Source organism: Rhodnius prolixus, unplaced genomic scaffold, assembly GCF_049639745.1.
Source record: "Rhodnius prolixus isolate KJV_2025 unplaced genomic scaffold, Rpr scaffold_6, whole genome shotgun sequence".
NCBI classification, from domain to species: domain Eukaryota; kingdom Metazoa; phylum Arthropoda; class Insecta; order Hemiptera; family Reduviidae; genus Rhodnius; species Rhodnius prolixus.
Window position 1 is genome coordinate 13,061,058 of NW_027411634.1, and position 22,894 is coordinate 13,083,951.

A 22,894-nucleotide genomic window follows, 5' to 3' on the forward strand; every position below is an offset into this window, starting at 1 on the left:
CTAGTGAGAAAAAGTAATTAAATTTTTTTTAAAAATGATTCTACCTCCTATCATCTTGAACCAAACTCCTGCACCAACTGTGGACAAAGTACGCTACCTTGGACTGTACCTAGACAGACGGTTGACATGGAATCCCTCATCTTAGACTGAAAAGGCAAGAAACTAACCACCGCTACAAAAACTTCTCGCTAGACTACTTGACAAACGATCTAAACTTAACCTATATAGCAAAAGACTCTTATATCTACTGTTACTGCAACCTATTTGGTCATACGGCATCGATGTATGGGGATCGATTAAGCGTTCCAACTCACTACGCTTCCAGATATTACTGTCCAAAAATACTTCGAAAACCTAACGCTCCGTTCAATGTACGATAACCTCAACATCCATAATGACCTCAAAATCCCTTTCATTACAGATCTTGCTAAAACTCGTTTTCTCAAATTTCATTCCTCTACAGCAGCTCATCCTAACCCTCTCATAGAACACCTATCTTCCTCCACATTACCAGAGTAATCCTCTAAGGAGATTAAAGAGAAGATGGCCTCGTGATCTACTCTTATCGTGAGAGCACAGCACGTTACTGGAGTGACACCACTGGGTACCTTTTTTTTTTTTTTTTTTTTTAATGATTTAAGGCGCGTCAACATCTATGGTTATTGGCGCCCGGAGCTTTTTTCAGTGCACTGCCGGCCTCCGGACAGTGTTCTCTCGTTACAGACAACACTGTCCATCACCGGACAGTGAGCTGTAAGAAGCTCCTAGGAAGAGAAAATTTAAGGGGTCAGCAGCTGGATTCGAACCCGGGACCTCCGCGTGGGAGTCCAGCTCGCTAACCACTCAGCTAATCCCTTCCCTACTGGGTACCTTCTCCACTCATGATTTTCACGATTTTTGTTAAGTAAAACTTCAAAAACTTGTAAATTCCAACAAAAGATTAAAAAAAAAAGATCGTTTAATCAACAGACCTAAAAGTAAAGTTTCTAAAAGGAAACAAAAAATTGTGTGGGACGCAAAACTGAAATTAAAGTTTAGATAATAAATCTTGTTTGTAAAATTTCATGTAGAATGTTATTTCGAACAACAGAGAGCACATTTAAAATAAAAATATTTCTCGGATTATACGGAGAATTTAAATGACTTTATTAATTAATTTATTTTTATCGTGAAAGTTTAAAGTGATGAAGTTATTAATGAGAAAACTTTCTTATTGTTTGAGACTAAAGTGTAAGATATAACATACGTATTTTGGGAAAATTATAATTAGGTCTTCACTCCTTACGCCACTTTATTTACTTTCCAATGTTGAATAGAAACACTTAACTACCGAGTTTTGAGTTTTTCATTGTTTTCCAGAAAAGCTGTTTTCAAATCTCGTATAATAGGAGTGTTGCTTGATCTTAATCTCATGCCGAAAATGTTGCCTTCACAGGCAATATCAGTAGAGGGAAAATTTGGACAGCTGTAAATAGCAAAACTCTAAGACATTACATTTAATTCAACTTGCATTGTAACCTACCTAATACAAAGTTCTTTCAATGAACAATGTATACGCGTTCTTAATCTACACCAAAAGAACCATGATTTCAATACTGTACGCTACATGTTACAAGACAGCTGAATGTTTGCATAACATAAATAATTTTGAAATAAGGGAAAGGAGATTTTTCACCTCAGTTGTTGTAAAAGAGAGCGCAATTTCAAATTCTCTCCTACTCAATTATATTCACGATTTAATGTTTTGGCGATATTCGCCAATGGAAAAAGAATCTACTTTTGTCAGCCTCATTGTAACATTATGTGAGCTCTTGAATAACTGAGCCGTTATTTAAGCGGGTTGTCCAGAAAGGAGAAAGGCAGCCTGTTATCAATACTTTATGTAATATGAATGAAAAGGTACTGTTTGTTCGCTTGCTCATCGTATGCCCTACAATACCTGTGTTAGCACCTTATCTGGGGGGTTTGCCTTCTGTTACAATGTTCAGCTTGTCAGTAGACTCAAATCACTAAATTGTAAGGCTATTATTATTAGTATCTCGGCCCTAGCTGCTTGCATAAGGACTAGTTCGTGACGTTTTTACTATTTTAGTTTGTCCTCTAAATAGATTAAATTAAATTGCCTTAGTAATAGATATTTTGTAATGTTTACTGTAAGTAAGAAATTATAATTTACTTTAAGCAATTATTTCATTTTAAATGAAGATATTTCAATTTAAGGAATTTTTTTGAAGATCTTACAAAATAACGGAATTGTTAGGTGATAATTAAATTCCTTGGTCTCCGTTAGGTGAAAGAAACAGATTAAAAAAACGTCCAAAAATTAAATATGGTAGCGGTGTTATGTATTCGAAATGAAATTATATTTAAGTATTGTGGAATTGCTGCCAGCCGATTTCATTGTGACTAAGAAATGAACTGTCCGGACTGTCCAAAAGCCCATCCTTCAACTACAAATTTAAGTGTTTTTAAATGAAATAAATCCTCCTACAATAATGGTTTTGAAATTATTCTTTAACAAAAAAATAATCACATAAATTTCTTATTTTAAATTATGTGTTATTTGTTTCTAATTTTTTTTTGTTTTTTAATTAATTCACCTACATCCAATGAAGTTAAACTGACCTCGCGAGACTTTTTTGGAGAAGTATGCAATCAAATTATTAATGATGGAAAATGAATTTAAAATAATTTAAGTTTTAAGTTAAAACGCTACAAAATATTACAATACAACATATTAACATATTTCATGCCTTTTAGTTATGTTCTCTTTTAGTTTTGTTTGCCTTCAGTATTATTAAATTTTCTTTTAAATTGGTGTCATTTTATTAACGAGGGCAATAGTTTTAAAATCCATTTTATTATTTATAAAAATGACAATTTTATTCAACAACATTAATAATAATATATATATTAGAAAGAAGTATTTTCTCATATTACATACTGCATTCAACTAAACATGGAATAAGTTCTGTATGTTAAGTATGCTCATTAGAAGAGAACACATAGCATTTCTTAAAAATAAAGAAAAAATAAACTTAAATTTACTCAAGCAGACGGCTTTGCCATTACTTTATTTATTTTATACATTAATTTTGGCTAAGTAAATGATTTTTAAATAAAATAATAACTTTATAAGTAACTAATAAAGTATATTCTGTAGCCTAAGAGAAATATTATTGCAGTCGTTTAATTTGGAATATTCTTTTGAAAAATGCTATTTCTTAAATTGAATCATCAATTGCAGGAAACTAAAACATAACTTACTATGTTTATTAGTATAATATTCTAAATTTCAACAATCTACCTAACTTTAAGCTGGTAACGTTTTTGTCTGAAGTTTAAAAAGATTAATATTGTACACTTCAGGGAACTGTTTTCAGACCATAAAGTACCTTACTGTACTTGTACAATTCTGTAATTATGATATTCGCCTAAATTCTTAAAAAAAATAGATTCAGTGAGATCAATGAGTAAAAGGATTAATATTGTAAGTCGAATTCTCATCAATTAACTGATTAATCATCTCTAATGATGATAGATAGAATCAAAGAAAGTTAAAAAAAAAAATGCTTTGTTATCCATCAAACCAACTAAAACACAAGTATTTGGTGAACAATAACATTAAAACTTTCTTGGTAACCAGTTTTCTGTTAGGTATACTGATAACCAGGACTTTAATTTGGGAACTAAAATTGTTGGTTTGGTTTTTGAATATCAGCAGTACGCTTGGTGGTATTTCTAAAGAAAGCTTTAATGGAAATCCTCCTTTATGCAAATTATTCAATCGGCTCTTATAATTAAAGTTTAGGCAGAGTGAAGCACCACCATCATATTAATGAACAATCATGGAAACAAATTTTCTATAAAAAAACAGAATAATAATAATTTTTCACTTACCAACAGCGTATTCACAAGTTGGTCCAAAAATAACGTGTAATTTTTTACTTTCACCCGGGCACATTTTCACCATAACTGCATTTTTAAGTGCATAATCCGCTGTACAATTATCATCGGTTGGTATAAAATGTATCTTTCTACCGGGTAATAGATGAGAAACTCTGGACGCGGCTAATTCTAATACCGGTAACACTCGCGGCAATGAAATAACATACTTAGGATCTTCTGGCAGTATAACCGCAGCACGGATCTCTTCTAATGGTTGAATCCGGCCAGCTAATGATATGATCAACATTACTATCAGTGCCCACCAACAGTAGCACATCACAAGTGATTATCTGGAACAATGACAAAAAAAAATTAACATTATTGTTGATGATTAGAACAGATTGAAATCGGTCAAGAAAAGAAAATTTGATATTTTAATCAGACTAATTCACTTCCTGGTGTAGAAGGAATATTATGATAAGATCAAAGTTTTGAAACTGATCCCTCACCAAAAATAAACACTCTGCCACAAACCTTACAAATAATTAAACTAGGAAATATATTTTGAAAAAACTGATGCGATCATCTACGCGCTTGTATCTTATAATAATTCTTGAGCTTCTAACAATATATTTTTCAACTCTGATTTAAAAAAAAAAATTAAGTTCTATCTAGATTGCAAGACTAAAATTACATTGAAGTGAAACTTTAAATCTACTCCATCAAACTCTGAAACATTTCTGCTTAAACAAAAATGTTCAAATTACAGTCATAGATCTACTGTATGTAGATCTATTTTAGGAATTCTAGATGGGATTGAAGTGACCAAAGTGTCATAAGATTAGATAAAATCCAAAGATGCATTTGCGAAAAAATTGCAGAATAAGTGAAAATAATCATTCCATTCAATTTGGGAGTTATATCAACATATTTATCTTTTCTGCATATGTCTTATAATAGAATATATAATACACAAGACATTTTATTGAAGAGGTACCCGAAGTCTACCTACCCCTTGTCTCAGAAGTATTATTAGTGTGAAAATTATATCAATATGATTTTAAAATTTATGTTCACCGATGACCCGGGAATCCTTTCCGCTCACAAAGACTTGGTCACTTCAGTCCCATATAGAATTCCTAAATCTTTGGCTAAAGAAATGGAAGATTAATTAGAAACAAATTTAATTACATTAGATTCTCCCTAAAGCAGACTAACCTTCCACCAGTTTAACTAAACTAGATTCTTCTGCCCACAACTGATTGTGTGTTAAATACTTTGACAAACGCCTAACCTGGAATCCACAAACTAGGCTTAAAACGGAAAGAACCTAAAGATTCAAACTTCTCTTTTGATTTCTCGATCTATTGCAATGTCCTCACATCCTAACCCTCCAGTTTCCCAACTTACTGCATTACCAGGAAATACTCCATGATGGTTGAAGTACCGGTGGCCGCGTGATCGATTCAATAAACTAAATTCATTAGAATAATAGTGAAATGCTTTTCTTTGGTAGTTTTCTCATGCTACTGATGTATTTACAAGAATCATATGCATGTACTGCAGTTATGAAAATAAATATAGTTCAGAAAAAATTATGTTATTTAAGATATTGGAAATTGTGTAGGTTGAACAGAGTAATGAAACCTTTAGGTAGTGGTCAAATTGTCTGGAAGAAACAATAGCTCCAGTGTATAAGGGATAAGTTTCCAAAGAGAGATCAAGTTAGTTATAGTTTATTGGAACGATGCTGTCCTAAATTAGTCAAAGTTAATTATTGCAGAAGGGAAGTAGAGATCATATTTTGGTATTGTGGAACAGTAAGGTTGATAGTTAAGTTAAATGCTGGATAATTATGTGAAATGTTAACCATCGGATTTATTATTTTCATTTATATTTTAATTTGTTCTTCAAAGTGTCTTTTTTAATCAATTCACTCTTTCGAATGAAGGGCAATATGAATTCCCTTTGAAGAAGACTCCATTAATGCAATAATTAATGATTGAAAATGAATTAATATTAAAACTGAAAGGAACAACCTCAAATCCTAAAATATAATATACTTCTTGTAATTGATGTATGGTCTGCGAACAATAAGGAAATCTTTTAGCTGTAGAACATCTGAGGGATGATTTACAAATTAATTTAACTATTATTATTAATAATAGACTTACAATGCAATATGAATATATTGAAGGAAGATTTCGGGAAAATTCACATGACGAATAACGTCCATAAATCTAAAACTATGGAGATTAGCCGTTGCAGAGATGGACCGCTAAATGTTAACATCAGGAATGTTATGTTGGAGCAAGTCGCTGATTTTAAATATTTGGAAGTAAATATTAATGAACAAGGCCGAATCCACGGAGAAATTAACGGAAGAATGGCTGCGGCAGGTAAAATGTTCAATGCCCTTAAGAACGGGTTTATTACTAAAAGGGAAGTAACCAAGGGCCCGAAAATAACGGTTTTTAAAAATACATATCTCCCAGTTTTAACCTACGGCAGCGAATCGTGGGCTCTAACTTCCAAACACAGCAGTCAGCTACAGGCAGCCGAAATGCGTTTTCTCCGAAAAATAGAGGGAAAGACGAGGAGAGATAGAATAAGAAATTCTAGCTATAAGGTCTAATCTCGATGTCAGGCCGGTGGAAGAGCTGCTGAGAGAACACAGGCTAAGATGGTTTGGGCACATAATGAGGATGGACACAAGCCGTATAGCAAGACTTTGTTATGAGGCTAAGATGCAGGGTCAATAAGGCAGGGGCAGACCGCGCACAACATGGGAAGGGATAGTGAGAGAGGATTTCAAAAAGAGGAACTTGAATTGAAGAAGAAATAGAAATTTGACTGAGGATAGGGATAGTTGGAAATTTTTAGTGAAGGCACCTCGACACTGAAAGGTGAACGAGGTATGATTAAGAAGAAGAAGTTTCGTTCGGTTTTATTGCATCACTTACTGAACTATTAATAACGATACTCAAGTGCATAAAGCGATATCACGGTCATTGTATTTTTGGTAGGAATTATCTATACCAAAAATTATCAAAGCTTCAAAAAGTGCAGCCAAATCATCATGCTAATAGTTTACAACTTAACTCTGCATCTGCAATTAAATTAATTTCATGAGCTTCTAAAGCTCATTCAATAAGCTGCACATTAATGCCCTCAATTTCGCACATCTTTCCTTGATAAGAAACATCTTTCAAATAATGGAAGTCAAAGAAAGCACTCAAGTTACTTTTATAAAAATTTAGTTTAAATTTGTTCATAGTTCTTCGTTTTAACACCAAACTAAATACACAATATTTCATGAAAACAAATAAAACACACCCATTAGTTTTACCTCATAAATTTTAATACTAATAAGAAATATACTTTTAAAGTGAGAAAAATGTTGAACATAGCAGCCATTTATTTATATTTATGTTAAAGTTTTCGTGAAAAGTTCAACCAGTAGAAAATTAATAAATTCTCTAAACCGTATAACTTTGATTAAACTGCATACTTTATGGATGTTTTTGTCATGTCATTAAGAAGGCTTCTACATAACTTTCGTGCATGGCATTTTAATGAAATCTGTGTTATTTAAAACTCTTCAGATAATATATCATCTAACAAAACAGATTAAATCAAATCTCTGAGAATTTATTTTTAATGGTTTTACCTTTAGGTGTAAATAATAGAAAAAAAAAAAATATGTCAATGACATTTTACAATCGCATTTTAAGAAATTTAATTGAAAATATGGTTAGATCAGCAGAGCTGCATCATATCGTTAATGTTATTCGTCATAACTGTCTCTGCAGTTTAGCCAAGAAAATTAATTGAAATAGGGCTGGCTATTTGTGTGGACTCGAAGATAAAAAGTGAAATCGAACCTGCAAAGATTCGAGTTCTGACCATAGGAAGAGAAATAGGGAAGATAGTTTATTAGGCGGCGATTCGGTATAAAAGGAGTAGTGAATATTAGCTAAGATTAGAGTGGCAGAACACGAGTGATCTTTGTCCAGAATTAGGCCAAATTCACAAATGGTAAGCTTCTGTTAATGTAGATAATCAAGGGTAGATAATTTTAACTAGTAGAAAAATTAATTTAGTTTTATCAATTCTATTATATCAATAATTTATTTTTATCAATTCTATTATATCAATAATTTATTTTTATCAATTCTATTATATCAATAATTTATTTTTATCAATTCTATTTTATCAATAATTTATTTTTATCAATTCTATTATATCAATAATTTATTTTTATCAATTCTATTATATCAATAATTTATTTTTATCAATTCTATTATATCAATAATTATTTTAGTAATTTTTGAACGCTTATTTATTTACTCTTCAAAGATTCAATTATAATTCTGGCTTAGCCCAAAATATTCAACTTTCTACTAGAACCTAGTTTGGTCCATATTTATGGGGATGAAATCAATAAATACATAATTTTATTAATTAAAAATTTTAAGTCTGAAATCAGAAAAAATATTCGTAGCTTTTAAAATTGTTTTTAAAATGTCTTTTACTACGTGAATGACCTTACTTTCTCCCTGCGGGTTTCCAGCCTAATGTCATGAACAAACCTACACTGACAAATGGTCTCTGCAGAGAGTAGGTGACGTCCGCCAGTAATTTGGTTTTAGAAGTATTCCATTGAAGAACCCTAACTCAACTTCGTAATAAACCCTCTTTCATTTGCAGGTTTGTACACTTTTATATACTATCTGTGAATACAGGCAATATACAAAATAATACAAAACGAGGCAAGCAAAGAAATGACACAGCAGACTTTATATGTCACAATAATAGATCTGATTGTATAACCGTCCCAGCCAAGTAACAACAAATAAATGTTTATGTCCTTTTTTAATTGCAAATTTGTTGCATATCTAAGAAATTAAAATAAAATGATGCAGAGTTTTATACTTAGTTGGTTAATGTACTAGGTACCTACGCTGAGATCCCGGGTTCGAATCCAGCTGCTGAGGATGGACCCGGGTTGGTCTTAAACGTCTGTGCAAACATTAAAAGAATTAGGATTTAACAACAAAAATGGCTTTACATAATTCCAAGAATTATTTTTTATACTTTCACTAACATCTTGGTAAGTGAATAAAAGTACATTAAAAGCGTCCCGGAACTTTTTAAATTCCTGGCAAGATCTTTACAAATTAACCCTAAGAACAGGATCTTTAATAAGAACTCGCCGGGTTCGTTAATACAAAATATTTTGAATACAAGAACATATTTACTGAAGAAATCAATAAACTCGTCCTCACTGCTAATAAGTTCTATAGAAAATCTTTCTGTAAAAACGCTTAAAACATGGCTTAGATAAACCAATTTAATTTCTGGCATTGGAATTTGATATTTATGTAGTTAAATCATGAAGAAAGCAAGTAAAATTGGTAGGAACTTTCACTCGCCACTTGAGTTGTGACAACTCATTAAGTGTCAAGTGTGTGTCATCTAGGTCGGAGTGTAAAGAGATAAATTATAATCTGTTATAAAATACAAAAAAAAAAAAAATTTAACACAAAAAATCACCAAGAACTCTATCAAAAAAATTATAATTATACAAAAACAAACATTGTGCAGAAAATATTCTTAATTATTAGAACTTATTTTAAACTATTAATAGCATAAAGAAAAACAAAATTACTTTTTATCGTACCTATTACCACTTAAGATCTCTTTGATTAATTAATGATAAAAAATATTTTCATTTGTTTCAGGAGTTTCAATACTTGAATAATAACATTCAGTTTGATCGCAATAACTTCTCAACTTATTGTTTATCAAACTATAAAGTTAAGTAAAGCAATCTTCAGTGATTTATTTATATAAAGCTAACAGACATATCCAGTGACTTAAGAATTTATATTTTTAATCTGGATTTTTTTTTTTTATTTTTTGCTCTATATGAAATTAATTAGAAAAGGTGCGGATGAGCTGGTAAGTCAAAAGGAGACTAGATTTATCGTAAAACCAAGGTTAACTGTCCTGATATCTTTGCGATGAATCATTTCATTAGGGATTTTATTAAGAGCCCAAGTTTGCTTATCATCCTTTAACACTAAAACAAAAAAAAAAGGTGGGGAAAGAGTGAAACCTTGGTCTTGTTCGTACACCCTGGAGTAAAACAGCTGAATAGCAAGAAAGGATTAAAGTTAGAGACACGTCCTCTCGTTAAGAGGATTAAGCAACCACCTCAAGTACAGACGCTTCACTTGAGGCCATGGAGAGGCAGTTCTTAAAGAGGGTAATATAACCTTCATTTACTGTAACCATCTCTTTTACGGGGGAGTTTATTACAAAAAGTTCAATCAAGTAAAAGACTTGGATTACTAAATATAGCTGTATTAATTTGATTCCGTTCTACTCTGCCAGCCACTCCATTGTTGCTCTTCATTTTCCTTCATATATGTATTTTCTTTTGTACTTCTTGCTAACAAAGAGCCAAAGTAGATTTAAGGCAGCTTACACTTCTTATCAGGGCAACTATATTTTCTGATATCATTTACAAGATATGTAACAATAAATGATAGGGGTAATATGAAGTGAATTAAACAAAAAGAAGTAATGCGGTATTAAAGTTGGCTCAAAAGAATGTGGGAATTATATTTAAGCTGGCTTGAACGTAAAATGAGAAGTATTTCAAAGTAAGAGAAGTATACCAAATGGAAGAGATAGAATAACGCAAGTGTAATGTAAATACGAAGTTAAGAAAATAATAGAAGTCATTGATGCCTCATAAAAATGTGAAATGAATTTAGTAAAATGGTACTTGAGGTTGAGAAGTTTTCTTTAACAATTTTAGCAACAATTTTACTGAAAAAAAAAGAATATATATAAGGGTGAGGTATATGTACAATTAATGATAAACTTCCACAATAGTGTGAGAAAATGTTACATAGTTTTTCACCTGTACAAGAACCACCAATAAACAACAAAGTGCAGAATTGTGCTTTCAAACCCCTTCATACAAGGCAGTACTGAAACAGTAGTAGAGAATTACTCTATACTTTACAGCCAAAATAAGTTTCAACTATACTTTGTTAATCTCAAATTGTTTTTTCTAGGTTGCCACACTATAAAAACCATTCCTTGGAACTTTAAGAACGAAATTTTCAGTGAGAAGCATACATTCCTCGCCACACATTGTTTGCGAAAGAGTTAAATAAATATTTTTAACAAAATACAGGTATCGATGTTTTCTTACTATTCTCATGTATCGCTATTTATATACATTTATTCGGGCAGCACGTCCCCACATCTAAGATAACACTGAACTTATATTAAAGCTTACACTGCTTTGTATTATTGCGTCAAGCAGAGACACCTGCCGTAACTATTTTCTGCCGATTACGAAGAGAAATCAAAAACATTTTATCGAGCATCAATTGAGCCGATCAAGGAATGATTTATAGTGCAGAGCTTTCTAAAGTACTAAACAGGGTAGCCCTAAAAAGGAAGAAACTTAATGTATACTAATTTGTTGGTTAGTCATTTCTGGCAATTACATTTAATTCTACATGAAAACTGCTGAATTTTCAACCAGAAATTATTTCGTTTTATTTCGTGTAACTTATTTTGCTCCTCTCTTCACTTCTTTGTAACGGGATTTATTTCAATCATTATTATTTATATGAAAAAGAAAGACTTTCTACAAAAAAAAAAAAAGGATGACATTTGAGTGAATTCATACAATCGGTATTAAGTGTACAATATATATTATACTGCCATCAAATAATATTTAATATAATTCTAGTTTGATTATGTCACAATTTATTTAGGAAGTAATTGCAAAATGTAAACTACAACAAATGATTTCAATAAAAAATAAAATAACATTCCAATGAATGGAGCATTCAGTAACTTTAAAATAATAATACGAGTAAAAGATTCAAAAACATATTTATCTAAATGAGATAATGAATGTTGCTCTCTACACTGATTTTTTTGTTGATGAAGTAATAAACATTAGCTGTATTTATTGAAAATTATTCCATCAATAAATATTGTTTATATCTTTGTACCAGAGATGGGCACTGTTTAAAAATACAATTTAATCATAAATTTTAGTTATTTTTTGTAACTGATTACATTTTTTTTTTTAATTTTAATCAGAACTTAATCGGATAAATTAATCGTACTTTTAATCACGTGACAATTAATTAGTAAAATAAATTTCAAATTTAATCGTTAATCTAACTAAAACAATTAAAAATAAAAAGTGGGATGTTCCCGGAGGTACTGCAATAAAGGGTCAACCCGCGACAGAGTTGGAGCAAGCTCCTAGCACTCCGTCATTTTCCAAAAATCAGTTTAATCTTCTGGGTCTCCATATGGAGACCGTACCAGAGATTAAGCTGGTACTTTGATCTTAGCCAAAAAGGCGAGAAGCGATTATTATTATTATTAAAATCAAGCATACGATTCACTAAATCAAAATAGATCCAATTTTGGTACTTTAAATTTTTTAATTTTAATAATGATTGAAAGTTAATTTTGTTTTAATTCAATTGCGATTTGATTGATTTTTGCCCATCCCTGCTTTGAGCCTTATATAGGATTGTTTACTTAATTCATAGACTGATGAAGATGTTGTTTGTTTTATGTTATCCATCACTTCCACGGCTACCATGCAGCAGCACATCAGGTGAGAGCTGATGAAGAATGACGCTCAGTTTAGGGTTTAGGCTATGAAAGATTCCTTTTTATTTCATATATTGTCATGGTTCTGATTTAAGGTTCCATGGTGTTTTGAGCGCTATGTTTTTTTAATAATACAAATTAATTTTATTTTAGGTAAATATTTATAAATATTTAATTTGTATGGGATTTTGCGATTACTTAGTAAAATAAAACATGTTCTAACTGTCATTAAGACTTTATTTATTCATTTTTATTTTGAATAACTTATTGAAATTTACAACTACAGGTGTAATTACAAGTAAGTTGTAACACATGAAAGGATTTACCACGTTAGTAGTTCTTCCATTAATAGCAGCGCCGAATAAACCTCATGGCCAGTTCCTCTTCTATAGAGGTAGAGTTAAAGATGTGAGCAGATCAGATCAATGAAAAGACTAGGGGCTGAACGGAGAGGCGAGCCTGACGAATATCTTTAAAAAGAGATTGAGTGTTTTGGAATGAAAGAAACTCAGACGCCTTGAATAAAACTTGGACTGAAAGAAGTAAATGTTCTTTTAATGTGATTCATGACGAATAACTCTCTTCTTCTTTTCACTTTGGGTTTGGATAAATGATGAAACATAGTTGGCCCGCAATTATTGAAGGCAGGATGTTATCAGGAAGGACTAAAGAGATCCAAAAAGGTTTACAACATAGCGCATTGGAAATGCTTTTATTCAAATTCTTTAATTAATGTTTTAATCAAAGAAAAAAATTACGAGTAAAATTACAGTATATTTCTAAATTAAATATTGGACAGCCCACTAAGAACTTTAAACATATTGATACATGTACCAAATGGAGTTCAATTGGGTAAAATTGAAATTACTTTAAAATTTTTTATTGAAACTATAAATAAAACAAGATCATTAGAAATAAGTAGAAATTCATATTTAATGACCATTATTTGAACGATAACCTGTAAAAATAATCAGTCTACACGAGACATACATCGTAATAATCGTTTTCATGTTACTCTGATTTCTACTAACATTCCATAGCTTTTCGGTACAATGTAAAAGTTGGACTGCTTTAACAATCATTGTCAGGTTATCCTAACACCCTTTCTTTGAGGTCATTATTCAATCGCAAAATATGTCCAAAAACCTCTTCCAGATCCTTTAAACACTGGCACCTTGCACACTCCTGGCCACAAGAACTCCCAGACTAACCTTCTAAGCGTTTCCTAGGGTATTTCCATTTCTTGAAAATTTTCAGCTAAAATAATCTAGCCATATTCAAAGTTGAATTGAAGTCTAAGTTTTTCCGAAATAGCTTTTTCGGTTTGTCATTTTTTTTTTCAGTTTCTTTTGACTTTCCTTTTCTAATTTTACCCAAAATTATCTTTATAACTTTTCTTTCTCAAACATTCTACCACATCTATTAAACATAATATTAAAATGAATTTTTAGTTTGACACCGTTTTCCTTAAATAAAAATTTCCCTGTATCTTTATTTCGACATAATTTTTCTTTTCCCTTTGTACTGTCCGGCTGAACGGTAGATCAAACAATGTACACAATATGAACACACAAAAACACATCCCATATCTTATCAATTTTAGGTACAGGTTAATTGTAAATGATAAAATCCGATGGTTCAATTAATTTTGAAGAGATAAGGAAGTTTTTTGTTTTTTATTTTACTTTATTTTTTTATTGTTGAAACTTTACGTTGATAATTAATAATAAAATTACTCATTGCGTTATATAACTTCAAAAATAATTAGAAAATTTTGTTTTTCAATTTTTGGGGATTAAAGATAACTTTATATAAAGATGGTGATTAATAGAGTTACCTAAAATGATTAGTGGTGCATGTAACTAACTACCTCTTTGTCAGTGGTCAGCACAACCAAAGAACTAAAAATCATTGAAAGTAAACATTTTCTTAGCCTGAGTTTAAGACTGAAACGGCAAGATGAATACAGGCACTTTTAGGCACCAGATAGGTGCAGGTGATTCTTCAATGTGCCATTTAAATGTAAATTATGGCCTTATCACCTGTATAATTGTTTGAGGGAATATAATATGCAATTTATTGATCGGATGTGCCTCTTTATTGAATAGATCTATCAGAATTTAGAATTTTTTTTCCGTAAATGGTTCCGACTTTCTTTCAACTTTATACCGCTAATCTACTTTTGTTCCATTATTTTTTTTTTTTGGCACATTTTTCCACGAAATTTTCTTTAAGCTAAGTACTTAGTAGAGAAGAAGTTAAGCACACCTATAATGCAGTTTCAGTAAATCGTAAGATGATAATATTTACGAGTTTAAAAAATCTAACCAATTGTCGAGTTAGAACATTAATATCTACCTAACAGAAGAGCTGAATTAGGTTATTTAAATTTTATTGAAGTCTACGAAGGGTTTTACTTCAAATTAGACAGTAATCAGTAATAGCACTTTAGATTTAAACTTTTTCTCAGGTAATATTAATTAAGAAGTGTTATGGGGGATTGTGATGTTACGAATCCTTCAACAGTATTATTTTATTGAATTGATCTACCGACAGATTATATTATACACAACTCATTCTTCTATATTATAACTAAACTTCTGTCACAACCTCTATTATCGTCCTCAGGATGTTCATCGATAAAAAACTAACATGATACTCTCACAATCGACTTAAACGACAAGAAATGAACCCTCGATACAGACATATCAAAAGACTATTACAGACAACAGTTTAAGACTAGAGAACAAACGTCTCTTGTACAAAAGTTTACCACTTTATTGTAATAATATGGATCTACAGAATCGAGCTATGGGGACCAAGCGGTCCGCCCAACCTCTTAAGTATTCTCCGCACGACTGACAATATATTCAACCGAACCATTCATAATAATTCATAATAACCTCAATATTCCCTTAATGACCGACGTAACCTCAATCCGTAATAAATAAAAAATCACATCACCTTTTGTGTACTACAGAATCCTTTAGTCTGTCGACTCTCTTTCCAAACAATTCTTCAAGATCTTCCAAGAAGTCTTAAGTGGAAATGGCTTCGTGATTTACTTTAGAGAATATATGGGACTAAAGCAATCGAATCTCTTGGTTATGCACTTGGTTTCTTCCCTCAACTAATTATTTATTGTTCAGATCAGCTGTGTTATTTATGGCAAAATTGTATTGATCCATCATAATATTTATGTTCTATTTGTACAATATAAATTCTTAATTCAAGAAAAATTTAATTACCTAAATTGCTTTAATAGAAAGTCGTTTAATTGTTCCCTTCATTTTGTTTTCTTCTTTCTGGAAGAGTTGGCTTTTAAAAGACCAAGAAATGTCTAAAGATTACTGACTTTTATAACCGTAACAATGCCTAGCTTTACCTAAAGTCTTATCGACATGACAATTTGCTTTTCTCTTTCAATGCCATTACTAACTAGCAAACCATTAACTTTCCTCAACACTTTGTAAGCTCTTACCTTAATATAACTTTCTAATTACTGGGGCTTTTTCATTTTCTTGAAACATTTTCTTTTCTCTTTAAGTTAAAAATAAAATTAAGTAAGAAGTTTCGTTTATTGCATTTTGGTGACTGATTCAATAAACCAATAGGATGAAAAAAATAATGCTAATTTCAGTCATTAATTTTAATTTTTTGTGGAAAACTTGGTTTTTAAAGGAGTTTTTAAAAGAGAGTTCATAAGCAGACAAGACAGTTTGATTATTATCTTATTATCATATTGACAATAAGCCCTGAAGATGACCTAGTCCCTAGGTGGGAAGCTCGGCAAAATAATAAAAAAAATTCATGACTGAAATTGGCATTTATTATTTTTTATTTATTTTGCATTTATTTATTATTTTTTTCATCCTGTATGAATTTTCATTTTAATTCACTGTTTTATTGTCGCTTTTGATTTTATTATTTATCTTTCATTCGTTGTGGTAGTACTATCAAACCCAAGAGTGTAATCATTTTAGTCCCGCTTCTTAGAATACGAGGAAAATGTGAAAAATACAAATAATAATTGTTAACGTCACTCTTGAAGTAAACAGTAATAAAGACAGCCTAGTCAGGAGTGTGCCTGACTTAAATTATGATGGTAAGCTTATCATTCTCTCATCCTATAACATATTATTTATAGAGTTTTTGGATGTACTGATATTTTAGAATTTCGGGTTAAATTACATCGTCCAATTATTACCTTTACCAGAGGAAAACCAGAGAAAGAACATATAGCAAAAACAAGCGTTGACCTTCCTGTGTCCTAATAATAAATAAAACATAAAACGTTTTGAATGGTTACAAGAGGAAACCGTTTCTCTTGAAATCGAAGACGATTTCACACAGTTTAATCACCTCTTAGTTATTCTGTTGGGCCTCAGTCCAGCCCCATGTCAACTAAACCAACCCTTTAGGGCAGGCCTATGCAAACCACAGGCCGCATGTGGCCTCCGAATCATTTTGTGCGGTAGGAAATTGCATTAAAAAGTCTATTAACAACCAAAAATATATCTAAATTATTTTTTTTTTTTTATAGTTAGAAGCAGTTCACAACTAAGAGAGAAGTTGGCTTATTACTCTAAAATGCCGTTTCTCAGATTTCTGCGGTGTTACCATCTAAGTAACATTGCTTTTTTAATAAAATTTCAAGTTTGTTGAGAAGTCGTTTGACGATCCTGTTTATCCAAATAAGATTTTCACTATTTAGGTGATTGATAAGTATCGTCTATTTTATTGTATCTATCAAAGAAAGTAATCCCTTTGGCATAAAATTATTTCCATGAAAATTGATTTTAAGGAAGAGTTCAAAGTTATCTAATATTAAAAATCCCTTAAATCAAACAAAAATTCATTAAAATACAAAGAATAAAGAATGCATGGCGAGTTGTAGAAAATGAAAATGTGAACAAGGACTTAAAAATGGTCGGAATGTGTTTGGTTGGGTGCTTAGTCTAACTTAGAACCAACCCTCAGAAATTAAAAATATGAAATTTTGGTTACGAAATTAACTAACTACCTTTATAAAAAAAACAACAACCTGAATTTAGACTATAATTTATGTTGCAGAAAGTGGTTATGAAATTAACTAACTACCTGTATAAAAAAAACAACAACCTGAAGTTAGACTATAATTGATGTTGCAGAAAGTGGTTATGAAATTAACTAACTACCTGTATAAAAAAAACAACAACCTGAAGTTAGACTATAATTGATGTTGCAGAAAGTGGTTATGAAATTAACTAACTACCTGTATAAAAAAAACAACAACCTGAAGTTAGACTATAATTGATGTTGCAGAAAGTGGTTATGAAATTAACTAACTACCTGTATAAAAAAAACAACAACCTGAAGTTAGACTATAATTGATGTTGCAGAAAGCATGTTTACTTCCATAATTATTAAATATGGTCTGGTAAATTTCTATTTTATTTCATTTTCTATATATTTTATTTTTTAAATTAGGTAACATGATTAAATTGTTTTTTTCTTATTCTTTTGTTTTCTATATTACGTTACAAACAAAAAAAAATGGTTACATAATATTATTTGATATTATTTTGAATTGACATGTCCGTAATCATTACAGAACTAGTACCGTTTAAAAATAAAAGTCTAGAAAAAATTAAATGAAAAAGTCTTTTAAATATCTATTAAAATAAAATTTAAAAGAATGTTACGATTCTGCTCTCGCTGAACTCAAACTATTTCACTTTGTAAACAAAGAGTTAAAATATTATTGTTTCAAATGTTGAATACAATGTTTGAGTGCACAATGCTAGCTTGATCATTCCTTTCTAAATTTATTTTTATCTGTTTCTTTTCTTTTTCCACAGCGAATTGTTTGCTCTCCACCGGCTAGTAAGAATATTTTTCTGGATAAATATACATTATTCAAATAAAAGATTCTTTTCTTTTTACAGAGATTTTTCACACATATTACATACGAAAAAGAAAAATGTTTTTCACAGTGTACTTAATGCATGAAAAGTTTTTTTCACGGAATTTTCAAATAAAAGACGATGTTTTCCAGCACTATTCACTTGACATTATTGTCTAGTTATATCTTTAGTCTTTAGAATACTTTTATTTTAGTTGCCTAATTTCTTTTTTTTTTGTTTAGAAAAGCCAGTTTAAAGTTTGCAAAGCAGGAATATAAATTGTTCCCTAGCTGTTTATTTAGGCAGTTTGATGCAAGTTTAAGTCCAAATGTTAAGGGCTCAAAATTTATATAAGAATACTTTTTGGAGTATTTTATATTCAATTTTGTTTGTTTTTTTCCTAAGGCACACTGAATAGAGTAGTACTTCTCCGTACTCCTATCTTAAGAATTTCATTGCATGTAAAGAATTTCATTGTAATGATCAAACTAAAGGTTATAGATAGCATTTAAATTGCTTTTGTGTCAATGCGTGATTGGAAAAAATACAGATAGAATATAAATTATCCAAACAATTAGAAAATCTAAATCAACCCGCGTAAACCAATAAATAGTTGCCTAGCAATTGTGGGCCAGTGAAAAAGCTTGCGCGGGTCATAGGTTCGCCATCACTGACATATAACATCAGGATGTCCTTGCAGGCTGTCTCATACTGCCTTGTATTATCATGAGATAAAGTTCATTTTGTTCGGACAAGTTATATATGACAAAAATTGAGGAAAGTTTAAATGAATTTCCAATGATTAATGTCAAAGCGATGACAATGTAAATCAATGCTAATGAAAATTAAATGTCATATCAAAATTATTAGTTTGAAGGGAGTAGTCTGAAGTGTATTTGCCATTCGGACACCACCAAGTTAAAGGAAGATAACAGGATCTTGTCACTCCAATAATAAGTAGACAGGATAATGATTTTTTGAAGGATGTCTCCAAATATTTCCTTCAAAAAAGAAAAAAATCCTATGATTTGACTCATTTATTAGAAAAAAATACAAAAACTTTTTTATGTTAGACCATTATAAACTTTTCAGATGTTTATATTATTATCTTTAAATAAGATAAAAATCTTTTTTCATTACTTAGCATCTTTTAGTTTTCTTTTTCTTAATTAAATTGAACATTTTGACATCTTTTAACTTAAACAATTTCATCAAAAGGAAACTGCAAGACAAAATTATTGTTATTATTATTACTATTTTTTTTTTTTTTTTTTGGCGCATCAACAGCTGAGGTCATTAGCGCCCGGAGCTTTTTCCAGTGCACTGCCGGCCTCCGGACAGTGTTCTCTCTTTACAGACAACACTGTCCATCACCGGACAGTGAGCTGTAAGAAGCTCCTAGGAAGAGAAAATCTAAGGGTCAGCTGCTGGATTCGAACCCGGGACCTCCGCGTGGGAGTCCACTATGCTAACCTCATAGCTAATCCCTTCCCTTATTACTATTATTATTATTTATTTTATTTTTTTTAATGATTTAAGGCGCGTCAACGTCTAAGGTTATTGGCGCCCGGAGCTTTTTTCAATGCACTGCCGGCCTCCGGACAGTGTTCTCTCGTTACAGACAACACTGTCCATCACCGGACAGTGAGCTGTAAGAAGCTCCTAGGAAGAGAAAATCTAAGGGTCAGCTGCTGGATTCGAACCCGGGACCTCCGCGTGGGAGTCCAGAATGCTAACCTCATAGCTAATCCCTTCCCTTCAAATGGAATGTTATTATTACTAAAACTAAACATCTTAAAAAAAATTCAGTTGGCTTAACGTGTAAAACGGGACGAAACAAGTGCTATGGAAGTGTTTTACAAACATAACTGAACAAAACCTTACAAAAGTGTGTTTTATCTGAAGAAAAATCTAAATATGGTTATTTGCTTTGGGTTGTCGATTTTTGTTTAACAAACAAAATATGAGTAAAATAATACATTTTATTTGATATTTTGTGAAAACTTTTGCTTTCTTTCAAATTCTACAAAAACATTTGTCGTCATTTGCGTTTTAGAACTGTAATGATCAAACTAAAGGTTATAGGTAGCATTTAAATTTCTTTTGTGTCAATGCGTGATTGGAAAAAATACAGATAGAATATAAATTATCCACACAATCTAAATCAACCCGCGTAAACCAATAAATAGTTGCCTAGCAATTGTGGGCCAGTGAAAAAGCTTGCGCGGGTCATAGGTTCGCCATCACTGACATATAACATCAGGATGTCCTTGCAGGCTGTCTCGTACTACCTTATATTAACTTGCAAGACATGGTATCCTGTAGAGCCGCTAGAAAGTCTGAGAAAATTATGCTCTAAAATTGACTATCCTTCTCCATTATACACTCAGCAACAAAAATGTATTGCAACTAGCTCTGTTCGGAAAACCCCTTAGAGATATCAAAATCCCAGCAAGCCCTCATATCTCACAAAGTAATTATTTAATTTTTATAGTCATTAATTGTAATGTAATTGTTTATTTTAAAGTTTAAAGAGATAACGTAGCCTTTAGGCTTTAGATTTATCTCTTGAAATAAAAAAGATCATGTTATATCTAAAATGAAATACTGACTTTGAAATTAGAGGATTTACTCCTCAAACCAAAACACCACCCGAAAAAAATTCAAGTTGCGCCCCTGTTTATCTTTTTGGTTAAACACCTTTTAATATTGTAGTATAAACTTCTGTAAAATATTGTCTCTAAAATAAGTTTCACTAATTGACTCTTTTGTTTCATTATTAATATATTCTTTATGAGAATTGTTAAAGAATTATACATTTTCAGTCTAATGAATTAGTTTATACAATTGGCATATTTTTATTACTTAATAAAATTTTCTTCACAATGGATTCAACAAACGTGCTCAGATTTAAGAAGAGGGCCTAGATTCAATACCAAAATTAACTACAGTCTACATTAGAATATTAAATTAAACGCTACCAAAAATAAAATAATACAAATAATCTAAAAAACAAAGTTACTCCACAGACTTTTTGGCACTAAGACAAAAGAGTAACAAACAATCAATTTGATTCATAACTAAAAACAATGTTGCTGTTAAATAACAACTCTAATCACTCACTTCTTGCTAGAAATCATTCATTTTAGAAATTAATGTTTTCAGCTTTTAACATAATTAAAATCAACCTATCTCAGTAAATTCTTTTAGCTTTTGATTTCTCTTTAAACAAATTTTAGATCTCGTATACTCAGGATGGCGTCTTTTGTATACACAATAGGTGGCCTGAGGGCCGCTTACAAAATTATATTTATATCTATTTAAAATACAAAAACTTTTTGAAAAAAAAAATTATTATTATTCACACATATAAAGATAGATAATATAAAGATAGCAATTTTGAAATTATCGAATAGTATTTAATTAGTGAGATACAAATTTCTCAAATCGTTCACGTAAATCTTACAGGCCGATCTTAATGCGTGTATTTAGGATTTCACTAAAAAGACAGGAGATACAGCCATTCGAAATTTGAAGGCAATGTAAAACTCCCAAACTTTATCACCTTAAATCTCATTTAAAAATGAAGCTAGGAACTGGAATTGCATGTAGAGGTAAACGAGAACTATAATTGTACATAATTTCGTAGAAACGATAGTAATAGGACAGGAGATACAGCAATTCAAACTTTGAAGGAATTACAAATTCCCAAGCTTTTAACTAGACGTAGATTAATAAAAGAAAGTTTCAAAACATAATGAAGAATTATATAATACATACTCATCAAGGCAAGAGAGCAAAAACCAAAAATGGAAAGAGACATGATAGGTAATCTATGATTACATTTTCATTTGAAACAAAAACCTACCCAATTAAAGGGTAAAAATATTTCCAAGCAAGAAATTTTTCTTTAAATAAATATGCATTGTAAATGTCTTTGAATACATTTCCTCTTTTATTTCTCCAAATTACATTTGCGGACATAAGAATAAATTTCCACCATGCACCGCTTTTTAATTTGAGGAAAGGCTTTATTATTGACTTTTCCTACAAAGTCTACTCTTTCGCATCATACTCCCTTTGTATTTTTACATTTTACCTTCTCCTTCTTCTTCTACTATGTTGTCATATAATTAATTTTATAAATAATGAAAGTAGCATAAATATTTATGGAGCTAGCAAAATAATCTTCTCTGAACAGGTTTAGAAAGAGCTACGATTTCTAGCTGTCTTTGACGAACAGAAATATCTATACTTTTATAGATTTAGAACTCCAGTAAAACTTCACTTTAGCTGTTAATATTAATAAATTAAAAAAGTATTACTAGTCAACTAAGATCAGCATAATATTCTAGATTTTTTGTCTTTTCATTGTAAAATAGAATGCTTTCATAAAGATGAGGTTGGCAAACTATCCTTTATTAATGGATTGAAACTATGAAATAATTATTATT

General features: G+C 30.8%; 1 protein-coding gene and 1 pseudogene across 1 annotated transcript in view; both read right to left on the bottom strand.

Moving 5' to 3' along the window:
• The window catches only part of LOC141460030 (uncharacterized), a 58,898-nt gene that overhangs the window by 26,144 nt on the left and 9,860 nt on the right, over positions 1–22,894 (bottom strand). Inside the window, exon 2 of the mRNA XM_074139643.1 lies at positions 3,901–4,238. Within this exon, the coding sequence (XP_073995744.1) occupies positions 3,901–4,225 (325 nt within the window). The 5' untranslated portion in view covers positions 4,226–4,238. The remainder of the gene's footprint in view (positions 1–3,900; positions 4,239–22,894) is intronic.
• On the bottom strand, positions 12,129–12,307 carry LOC141461527 (U2 spliceosomal RNA; annotated as a pseudogene).